This window comes from Salvia miltiorrhiza, chromosome 2 (genome assembly GCF_028751815.1).
Source record: "Salvia miltiorrhiza cultivar Shanhuang (shh) chromosome 2, IMPLAD_Smil_shh, whole genome shotgun sequence".
Classification (NCBI taxonomy): Eukaryota; Viridiplantae; Streptophyta; class Magnoliopsida; order Lamiales; family Lamiaceae; genus Salvia; species Salvia miltiorrhiza.
Genome location: NC_080388.1, coordinates 36,382,632 through 36,394,549, shown reverse-complemented (window position 1 = coordinate 36,394,549; position 11,918 = coordinate 36,382,632). Strand labels below are relative to the sequence as shown.

The 11,918-nt window shown below is 34.7% G+C and overlaps 1 protein-coding gene across 2 annotated transcripts; it reads right to left on the bottom strand.

The window, feature by feature from the left end:
• Window positions 1–5,871: 5,871 nt before the first annotated feature.
• Window positions 5,872–10,767, bottom strand: LOC131012230 (mitogen-activated protein kinase 20-like). Of its 2 annotated transcripts, none has more exons than XM_057940139.1 (10): window positions 10,233–10,767; window positions 8,643–9,051; window positions 8,384–8,511; window positions 8,231–8,290; window positions 7,753–7,902; window positions 7,497–7,652; window positions 7,197–7,408; window positions 7,019–7,120; window positions 6,674–6,822; window positions 5,872–6,585 (listed from the first exon to the last, which is right to left on the bottom strand). In XM_057940139.1, the coding sequence occupies exons 1-10, from the start codon at window positions 10,254–10,256 to the stop codon at window positions 6,137–6,139; spliced, it is 1,839 nt and encodes a 612-aa protein (XP_057796122.1). In that variant the 5' UTR covers window positions 10,257–10,767; the 3' UTR covers window positions 5,872–6,136. The 2 variants fall into 2 exon arrangements, with proteins under 2 accessions (XP_057796122.1, XP_057796123.1); XM_057940140.1 differs by having other exon boundaries at window positions 5,872–6,576; window positions 10,233–10,683.
• Between the last annotated feature and the right edge of the window lie 1,151 nt (window positions 10,768–11,918).

The following is an 11,918-nucleotide window of genomic DNA, read 5'->3' as shown; positions in this document are numbered from 1 at the left end:
AATTTTTCAGCCTTATGAATTGGTGCAGTTGTTTCAATTTTGTTCGAATGAATTGGTGCAGCCTTATGAATTGTGTTCGAATTTTTCAGCCTTATGAATTGGTGCAGTTGTTTCAATTTTGTTAGAATGAATTGGTGTAGCCTTATGAATTGTGTTCGAATTTTTCAGCATAGATTCTTCAGTTGGATTTTCGGATTGTTAGGCGTATGTATTTCGGATTTCTTGTCATTTTGGATTTTCGGATTTTCGGATTTTGCTTATATTTCGGATTTTTTTCGGCTTGGATCGGATTTTATCCGAAAACTTCGGATTCGGATCAACGGATTATATGGTTCGGATTGGATTTTATTTTCTTCAAACTTCGGATTTTCGGATCGGATCGGATCAGGCAAAAATCCGATCCGTAATCCGAATGCTCACCCCTGGCTGGGGGAAGCAGAGATGGGAGGGAAACCAGACTTGGAGCCGGTCTCCATTATCAGAAAAATGTAGAGGCCGTGAACTGGAACACCATCGTTGATCGCTAGGGGAGCTTTATTGACCGCATCAAAATTAGATGAAATCGGAGGCAAATTGAGGCTGAAGTGATCCACCATCCGAACACTGCCGAAAGGGCTAGGGGGGCTATCGGACGGAGAAGACATGGCGGCAGCAGGCTAGGGTTTCAATCGTTCTCTCATGTTCAAATATGGATTTATTGATTCCTAAACTCACAACATGACCTTATTTAGATCATTGTTCATCATATATAATAAGTATTTTTCTATTTAAATTTGATTTTAATATTCTATTAATATATTACATCTATAATAGGTATTTATATATTTAAATTATGAAATATTAGCACCAATAAATAATTTAGGTACATATGTAATAGGAACTATGTTAAAAAGTACTCCCTCCGTCCCACTCCAATAGTCTCATTTTCCTTTTCGGGACGTCCCACTCCAATAGTCCCATTTCTATTTTTGGTAATAATTTTACACTACAAACAATGTGGTCTCACACACCTTTACTCACTTTTACACTCAAGCAAGTTTCTTAATCTCCGTGCCCAAATGAAATGGGACTATTGGACCGGGACGGAGGGAGTATTATTTACATATATAAAATAAATATAAAACATATATTTTTTTTAACATTATATGTCATCAAAGTATATTGTGAGATGAAAATAAAATTAAAAATATTTAATATTAAATTTTGATATTATTATACTAAATTATAAGGTTAGAGTAAATTAAAAAATTAAATAGAGATATAATAGTAAATAGGTAAAAAATATTACTCCTTTCGTCCCACTCCAATAGGCTCATTTTCTTTTTTGGGTAAAAAAGTTGTACTTAATTGGTGTGGACCACACTACTTTGCTACCACTTTCCTACTAAAAAGTAAGTTTCTTAATCTCCGTGCCCAAAAAAAGTGAGCTTATTGTCTATAGCTTATATAATAATAATAATAATAATAATAATAATAATAATAATAATAATAATAATAATAATAATAATAATAATAACAACAACAACAACAATAACAAACAAACGAAATCAGTTTTTGTAATGACAGTCCCATAATAATAGGAATAGGATGAGATCTTTTACAACCAAAAAAGAATTACAAAAATATCCTTCATTAATTTCATGCGAGAGTTTTAATATTATATTAGTTGATTAATCGTAACTGCTAATTTTAAAAGATGTATGGCCAATATTAGTTCTCATTTCTCATAATATTAGTTGATTTTGTACGAATTATTTTTTTATTTATGTATGAATTATTTATTTTAGCCTCACCCTATATGTGTTGCATGAATTATTTGTGGTTTTTGTACGAATTATTTTTTAGTTACGTACGAATTATTTTTGATTTACGTATGAATTATTTTGGTTATCGTACAAATTATTTTAGCCTCAACTTTGATTGTATGAATTATTTTTTATTTTCGTACGAATTATTTTTGAACGTATGAATTTCTTACGGTAATCTTCTTCTTTTTGAGTGAACGATAATCCTTGAGAGTATCAAAATGCAATATGGAAACTTATTCAATATTTAATGATGCGATCCCTTAATTCTTGGAGTCCTGATTATCTTAAAGTAAAATTACTAATCTAACATATTCAAATTCAACGTGTTTATATCCCCTATAAAATGAGAATAAATCTGACCATCCATCTCTTATAATCTAAAAGCCCATAAACATTCCTATTTCATAGTTTAAATAGAGTTTTTATTTTAGCCTCCCTATATATATATATATATATATATATATATATATATTAATACATTTTTATTGGAACTTGGACGGGCTACTAAGCCCACACGCACGCCATCGTCGCCGCCTGCTTAATCCCGATCTTGGTTTTGTTCTCGTGCCCAACCCCAACCTCGTTCTCCCGATTCTAGGCGTCCGTAAACTTGGATCTTGGGCCTACGGGTGCACATGTGGACCCGTCCCTATATACGTTGGTAACCACCACTCATTGATGACGACGAAAGGAGTTTCAGCCGGGTCATGATGAGACGATAATGGTTATGTCAGTAACCTTCCGTATGAATTTGCAGGCTCTCATCTTTATGGAAATTCAAGTCTGCAGACTCCCATCATAAGTAGACTGTGTCAATAACTAGGACAATCACTCATGCATTCTTAACACCACGAAAACTGTATTCAAGTTCTCAATACTTTCTGCATACATTCTAGTATCAAAGTTTTGTTCTTGCCTCACTTTAGTTCGTCAGATGTTGTTGGTTTGTGGTGCTGTTATCCAAGACGAAGTCGTTTCATCTTTAAGGACAACATGTCAATCCTTGAGTACTACTGGAGCGTATCTCGTCTTGCAGATAGAAGATTCCTTGATTTGGCTAATCATTTATTTTACTATAATTTTATTTCAGTTTCATTTCTTATAATATGGTCTTTTATTTTTTCTATTTCATTAATTTGTAGTCACCCGTAAGCAATACTATATATCCAACATGTATACATTATTTTAATTGTTTTTTTAATGTATTTGTGTGAGTTTTTTTGAAAAAAAGTATTTGTGTGTGCTTTTATTATATACTTTGGTAGTGGAAACTGGAAAGGCAGTTATTAATCCTGACTAAGAGGGTGTTTGACTGAGCTTATAAGCTCCTCAAAACAACTTATAAGTTGTTTAAGAGCTTATAAGCTCCTTCAAAGTGTTTGATAAAATAAGCTCCAAAAATAAGCTCCCCAAAAAATAAGTTCCTCTACCCCAACTTATTTTTTTATAATCTCATATGCAACAATCTTTTTACAAATATTTTTCAACTATAATTTATTATTTTCATCATATATCATTTAAGTTCATTTTTCTTCGATTTTCTCTCTCTCAAAAAAATTCTCTCTCTCTAGCTTATAAGCTCAATTATCCAAACACTTTGACAACTTATAAGCTCTTAAATATGACATCTTATAAGCTCTTGAAACATCTTATAACCTCTTTAAAATAAGCTTAGCCAAACACCCTCTAAGTTTTTCAAAAGTTCCAAAGAAATTTAAACAATTTTACTCGTGATAAAACATTCTAACCTAATACTTACTAGCCATCCATTTTTTTTAATAGAGTGACGCTTTTATGATAAAAAGATCATGGATAGGGTTATATTCTATTTACTCTGTCCTATAAAAATGTGTACTTTTTGTCATTCCATATATATATATATATATATATATATATATATATATATATATGAGTTAATATATGAAAATGGTCACTTTTCTATAGTAAAAATAAAAATTGTCCACTCATATAACGAACTTAAAAATTAGACGCCTTTTAAGTAAAAATACATATATGCTCCTATCATGAAAATTAAATTAATCAACTTCAAAGTTCTTCTTAATTTTTATTTTATTTTATTTTAGAATTGATTATTATTTTGGTCGCTAATTTTATTTTTGTTTTTTAATTATTCTAAATTTTTTTGTTATTTTATTTTATTATTCTAAAATTGATTATATTTCGGTCGATAATGTTAATTTTGATTTGTCAATATTAATTGCTATGTAATTTAAAAATTAGTGAGAATTTCTTAATTTTTTTAATGCTAATCCCTCTCCCATCCCCCCTCCCTCGCGCGCGTTTAACAGCCGCTTAACTCCATTCGAAAAAAGGATTTTTTTTTAATACTCTCTTCGTCTGTCAAGATTATATAAAATTGTTTGGGCACAAGATTTAATAAAATTGGTGATGATTTTGATGTAGTGGAGAAAGGGTCCCGCCACTTTATGAGATGTGTGGTTGAGATTGAATTTGGGGTGAGTTTTTTTGTAAATAAAGAGTATTAGTAAGGATAAAATATTAAATAGGATGATGGGACCATTGCCTTAAAAGAAAAGTGACATAATCTTGACGGACGTCCGATATAGTAAGTTTTATATAATCTTGGCGGATGGAGGGAATATATAGTTTCTACAGCTTTCCCTGCGAATCCTCGAATTCTCAATTTCTCACCCACCACATGCGAATCCTCAAGAAGTACAGCTTCCCCTAACTCTAAACAAACTTTTCAACACCATTCTTCCAATCCTAAAAAACTCCCTCTTCTCTCGCTCTTAAACACTTTCTCCCTCTGGCCGCCAATATCATCTTTCCTCTCAACTTCGGCATGCCCGTTTCTCGCTATGCATCCGGCGAAGGCTCCGTCTCCCTCACAGTCTCCATCTCCAATGCTGACTTATTTCTTCTCACCGGAAACCATCCCAAGGATGCCGATATTTTCTACAATTTCATCCCTGAGATCCTTCCCGCCGTATACTCATCAGATTCAATCACCTTCCCCATCATCTCCCTCCGAATCACCTTTTCCCCAACCAAGGCATCTGCATCGGCGTTACCAACCACCAAGTCATCGTCGACGGCGTCGCTATAATATGCTTCTTCCAAACATGGGCCTCAATCAACAAATTCCACGGAGACAAGCATCTGTTAGTGCTGGGCTAGAAAGCCATGCCCGTCTACGACCGAAGCGTCGCTGAAAACTCCGACAGGCTAACTCCACGAATCTGGGTGATGGTGAAGAATTCAAAGCCGACGGTGACTTCAACCGTTTCTTTCCCCACGCACAAATTCCGTGAAATCTTCGTTTTGAGCGACCAAGAGATCACAAAGATGGTCCGCCTCAAGAAGCCCGACATGGCATGGGTCCCATAGTAATAAAGAAAAATCATTTTTTCGAACGGAGTTAAGCGGCCGTCAAACGCGGGGGAGGGGGGAGGGGGAGAATTGCTCAACTTTAGGTACATTAGGGTAGCGAACAAGGCCGACCCTGTCATGGGGGTGTTGAACACAATAGAGGGTCAGTGTTGGGGGGAAATTGGTACTTAACCCTAAAAATAATCAATGACTTTAGGATATTCCAAAGTTTCAATTCATCAAAGTAAACAAGGGATTAACCTTATTATTTTTATCTATAAAAGCTAATCCTACAAAGTAAACGCTCCTCTAAGATATACATGAATAAAACTGCATATTGAAGGATAGTTTAAATGATTTGATAGGTGCTAATAATATCAATGATAAGTTTGCTTGTTCCCTCAAAAAAAATGATAAATTTGCTTGACTTCGAGTGGTTCCATGAGTGATGACCCATTGGGAAAAGACTCATGGGACAAGTGTGAAATTTGAAGTTGAACTATTACCGAATTTACCGTCGAAATTCTGCCAATGATTATAACGATTGAATTTTCATTCTTTAATTGCCTGTCGAAAATTCAATCGTTAAAAGACGAAACAACCACCAAAATAAGACACCTCAAATCGATCATTAATTTAAAAGCCATTTTAACGATCGAATTCTTACTTTTAACTATCGATTTTTTTATCGTTACGCCGCTCAGAACGCTTTTCAAAATCAGCTGCAAAATAACATTGGCTAAAAGATTCACCAACAAAATAAGGTGAAGCTTTATAACCTGCTACAATCGTATTATTCAGCTCTCTTTCGAGAAGGGAGAGAGTCACATCAAAGCTTCATCCTTCATGCATAGAAGCCCTAGTGTTGCTTCAACTGCCCTAAACGCCGCCCCCTACTGTACACGACGGACGCCCCCGAACAGCGATAAGGTGCAACAGCTTGAACGATTCACTCTCTTAACGTTAAACACGTGTTAATACATCCTCGCCATACCATACTGAACACTACCTACATTCCTGTGTGCAGCTGCATTGGCGTTTGTTGCTGCCGCTGCTCCAAGCTCACCATACGGGGCTTTGGTCTTCAGAAGATTTGTGTCAACCACGACTCTGTCGTGAACATGATCAAGCTTCATCACTGCAGCCCGAGTCATGTAGAAAGGATTGCTCTCCATGTTTACTGCTACATCGGAAGCTAGTACGCAGTTGGGTATTTGCTTCGTCATCTGAGGTGGCAAGTTTTTCTGAGTCTCAGCTGCTGGCCTCTCCGGCTTGTCTTTGCTGCTTCTATAGTAACAATGTGTCGGTGGGATAGGGGGAGGAGCGACGCCCATTCGTGTCAGAGTTCTTGCATCGTAAGCATCTTTCGTGGCGTTTGAACTCTCGTATGGAAAAACTGGGCCGACTGCTTTACCTGGTTTGGCTGCGTAGGGTCAGATATTAAACTTCATTTTTTGAGAAAACGTATAGTAATTATGGAACGAGATGGGATGTTGAGTTATATCGAACACCTTGTAGGATTCTCTGCGGTGGCTGCAAGGTTCTTGGAAAACTACTATGAAGCCCATCGAAATCTCTCGAGTCCCGGCTACATGATTCTTCACCATTCTGTCGATCTTTGGGATTAACGGCTGCTTGACCAGAATGTACAACGGTAGACCTGCACCACACGATATTGCTGGTAAGTGCACAAAATACACTAACAGCCGGTTGCAACGAAGATCAATCATGATTAGTAACATAACTCATAATCAAGAACACAAATATATATAACATCTTCAAATGCATCTCCACATCCAAAGTCGATATAAAACTTTCATCAAACGCAGCCGCAGGCATGGTTGAATTTAATATACCTAGGAAGGGATACATGCTTTCTTTCGAGAGGAATCACTGGCGAGCTTTTGCCACTATTTTCTTCCAAATGAGCAAACTGTTTCTTGAACTGATCGACAGCACTGTGTAAAAGATCATTCCCGGTATTAGGAACATGCGGGTTAAAAAGAGAAGGGACCAAGTAAAAGGAAATATCACCTTGGATAGACATAACTAGTTCTCTCGATTCCGTTGATGTAATCCTTCAGCAGCTGAGGATGGTATTCTAGTATCTCACGGAATATTAACTCCCGAATGTCCTCTTTTGTGACTCTCCGCCTCTCGAATTCGAATTCCATCTTCGAAATTGGCTGACAGGATGGTTCTCTGTCGACTTTGGCCAATCCCTTGAAGTATGGATCAGCAAGTGCCTGAAGACGAAAAAGAGAGATACGGAATCTGATCAACCTAAGTTTTCAAAGAATTTTTTATTTAAAACGGATTTACGCCATAGCTAACCTCTTCAGCAGTAGGCCGGTCCCTTGGATCAAAAGCAAGCAGCTTCTCCAAGAGCCGAAGGGCTAATGGATCAGCGTTTGGAAATTTCTGAGAAAAAGGAACGGGCGGCTTCTTTCTCATGCTTGTGAGATATCTCCTAGCCTTATCATTACGCACCTAAAAAGTATACAGGAAAGATATCACCAAAACAAAGTAGGTTCATATATGCAACAATTAGAAGCCTCAAATTTATAAAAAATGGCAAAGAAATGCATACCCGAGAAATCGTATCCATTGATGGAGTTCCGAGTAGATCGGTTATCATGTCCAGCTGATGAACAACATTCTTTCCAGCAAAAAGTGGCCTTCCCGTCAACACTTCAGCAAAAATGCAGCCAATACTCCATATATCAATAGCTGGTGTATACTGAAATGTACAGTTAAAGAAAAATCAAGATGTAATGACGGCCAAAAAATGTTGATGCCATGGCACAACAAGAACAAATCAACTTATAAATTAGCTACACACACCAATGTCAACGATGAGGTATTCAACAGAATCAACGTATATAAGGCCCTTCACCATTCAATGACACATGTACCCTACTACTACAATACTCTTATGCTCTAATCATCATATTCACAATCTATCGATACGACGACATATACCAAGCCAAGAAATTTGAATACAATCTATATTGAGAATACAGCAACATGGAAACAATGAAGATGGAGACAAAATGCAAAAAACATACCTTTGAGAAAAATGAGCCACACAATTCTGGAGCCCTGTACCATCTAGTAGCAACATAATCCTGTGTTTTATGACAGGGTGCATACAACTCTCAGAAAAAGGCAAAAAGAAAAGCAGCTATTGTAATTGTTACAATAATAATATATGTTTGTACCGTCCAAAATACAGTCATCGGTGTGTCATTGAATGCAACTCTGGCCAATCCAAAATCACATATTTTGAGTTTACAATTTGCATTTGCCAGGATGTTCTTTGGTTTCAAATCGCGGTGGTAAACATTAGCTGCAGCGTATATTCATAGAAATAATCAAATAATATATTTGCTAATTATCTTCATTTTTATATTTTATTGAGGGGCCGGGTGCTGGATAAGGTTAGTCAAGAAAGAGGAGGAATACATATAGAAAGATTACCTGTGTGAATATATTTAAGGGCACGAAGTAATTGGTAAAGAAAAAACTGGTAATGTTCCCGTGTCAAGTCATCATTAGCTTTGATAACCTGATGTAGATCTGACTCCATTAGCTCAAAAACCACGTAAATATCTTTGAATTCTCTCCTTGAAGGGGGAAGCATAATATGCTTGATCTCGACAACATCTGGGTGCCGCAAAAGCCTGAGAAGCTTTACCTCTCGGAGAATCCTAGCAGCATCAGATATGTGCTCGAAGATGTCATGAATTTTCTTTATTGCCACCTTTTCACCGGTACGAGTGTCAATTGCTGAACAAACAACTCCATAACTTCCTTTTCCTACGACCTCCTGGATTTTATACCTGCTTGCCTCACTATACTCAGAAAAGAAGTCTAATTCTGTTGAACTCTGTTTCAATCAAATAGATTTGATAAGAATGGATCATATGATATACAGTCGCAATTTATCAATCAATGAATTAAATTGCAAATGCACACAACAATCCAAAATTTGCAGTACAGATTCTACAACACTTCATTTATACCCCACAGAGTGAAATTAAAAGGGCAAAAGCAAATATAATTCACCACTGATTTTACAAAAAGCAGAACTTCAAATACTGCAGCTGTTAAAACAAATTTCATGCAGCAGGAGATTGGCCACAATATGAGAAAGAAAATAGCTCATTCTCTCGACAAACAATAAAAAATAACAAGTACAAAAACACAAAGAAAACATTCATAGAAACCAAATTGAAAAGAAATCATATCATTTTGATCATCAATCCTTTTACCCTTTATCAATCATATAAAATAATTACATCATTTGTTTCTTGAACGAGATAGTTCATCATCAAGAACATGAAAAATGTAGCAAGTAATAACTTCTGCAGTAGACAAGCCCCAGTCCACAACATTGTAAGCCATGTACACTAAAACTTGTTCATCATCTACCAGCAGTCGCTCAGAATCAGAGGAAATTTATAGGCCGCGGAAATTTCAAATTATGGTTTTAAAGAATCAGACAAGTGAAATATAAAAGTTTCAGATGGAGAAACTAGTATAAGCTAATTTTATCATTCAATCAGAGATGATGATAAAATGATACAGTGTAACAAATATCTGGGAAATAAAATGAGAATTGCAACTGAAAGCATTCGGTTATTCATTTCTTTGACAATATTTACTGAAATGAAATACAGAAGGTGAAATAATAAATATCTCACACACCAAAATTCCAATCATCATCTATCAATCACTAGTCTAATCAAACATCAAAACTAGTCTTCGAACGGTTGATCAATCAATGCATTTCAACATTAAGCAAAATTGATATTTTTAATCAAATCAAGAACAACTCAATTCTAAACTCGTCATGAAAGAAAAGTCTACTGCATTTCATATTCTGTTTTTCTTTAAGACAATACAAGTAAAACAAATAATCAAGAAGAGACAAATCTATGAAACATCTTCTTCTTTTTAATACGTAGAACATAAACCTCAAAAAAACCTTTTATTTTTTCAATAACAGTTTCATAAATCACAACCCAGAAAAAAGTAAACAAAAAAGAAAAAGAAAACCAGACTCACCTTCTTTCGGTGATCCGACTGCATTGTCTAAAACCCAAGAAAAATAATCTTCAGCAAATGCAAAAATTGAAAGAAGTAATCCAACTACAATTCCCCCACGAAATTACATAAAACTCAACCGCATTTGCCCCATCCACCTCGACTTCGTATGGAAAAGGAGCAGTCCAACCTCGTGCGCCTCGAATCACAGTTGAAAACAAAGAGAAAACTATCCCTCATATAACGCTCCTCTTCTTCGTCTTCACCAGCAATCATAGAACAACAGAAACAACCATAAACAGCTTATTCACACGAGCGCGCGAATGTGTGGATCTTAAGGAACGCTGTGGTTGCTCTGACGGTGGGGGTTGCTTCTGACACCGACACAGACTCAGAGAGAGAGAGAGAGAGAGATAGAGAAGTGAATGAGAATGTGTGTATGTATACACCAGGGAAGCGAATTAAGAGCTGTACATCACTGCTTATGAGTTGTACCCTTGGTGTTTTTGTATGTTGGGGCTTTATCCTTTCGGATAAGATTATTTTGGGATTCCATGCTTCATTAACACTATTATTTCAAAGTTATACTATTCCATTATTTCAACTATTAAACACTCAGCGTGCGAGTTGTATAATTAATTGTATTCATATATCTTATGTAAATTAAAAAAAAAAATTTGTCCATAAAAAATAGTTTTATTTTGCTATTTTAAAATGTTCGCAAAAATTAGTATCTTTCCAATTTTAAAAACTATCAATCTCATGGTGGGTCTTATTCTTCACTCACAATATAATTAATTATCATTATAAACGTTATTTTTCAAGTCGGACATTTTCTACATTCACAATACAATAATTATTTTTATTAAAATCTATGTTGTCTCTTACTAGGATTATTTTTTGTGGACGGAGAGAGTATTATCCATCAAGAAATAACTCTTTATTTTACAAAAAATATTTATCGTATGAAGCCACCTTAAATATATATACAGAAATTAATATGTACAAAAAGAAAAAGAAAATGATACTAGTAACGAATACGGTAAAAGAAATTAGTAGTAATAAATTTGCTTTAGTCCACCAAAGTGACTTTTTTCTCGACGGGTGCTTTTCATTTTGTAACTTAGAGATTAAGGTCACATTAGAATTATGGAATCACCCTTCAAAAAAAAAAAAAGAATCATGGAATCACTTTTTGATAATCTTTGGTTGAATTCTTGATTATATTTACAATATTAGACGTTATTTTTGGAATCTATATCTATATATAATATAAAAGAGGAGTTTGTTTACCTCCAATTTTTCTCTCTCCTCATAAACTTTCCCTCCAAATTTTCTATCTCTTTTTTTTTAATTCTTTTTTAAAAATTATTAATTTCTATTATAAAAATAATGCTGAAAATGGATGTTAAATTAAAGACTATGAAAAGATCTTTAATTTGATATAAAAATTATACAAAATAAATTTTTTAGATTATTAAGTTATGATCGATTAAAATATTAAAATTAATTTTTGTTCGCTCTCATTTATCTATAATGTTGAATATCGTACTCTATTTTCATTGTATTTTCATTTATTGGCGACAAACATAAGCATATGTCATTTTTTTCCGTATAAAAAAGTTTACATTATTTTTAATTATAATTGTTTAAACTACAGTAATTTTTAATGCAATTAAGGGAGGAGGAAATTTTTATTAATTTTAA

Bases quoted from the DNA above. Each gene is read 5' to 3' on its own strand.
- LOC131012230 (XM_057940139.1), bottom strand. From the start codon at position 10,256: ATGCAGTCGGATCACCGAAAGAAG. The intron at 7,903-8,230 runs GTATGTTTTTTG...TGTACATTTCAG, and splicing joins GTGGCTCATTTTTCTCAAAG to TATACACCAGCTATTGATAT. The intron at 7,653-7,752 runs GTATGCATTTCT...TATACTTTTTAG, and splicing joins CAATGGATACGATTTCTCGG to GTGCGTAATGATAAGGCTAG.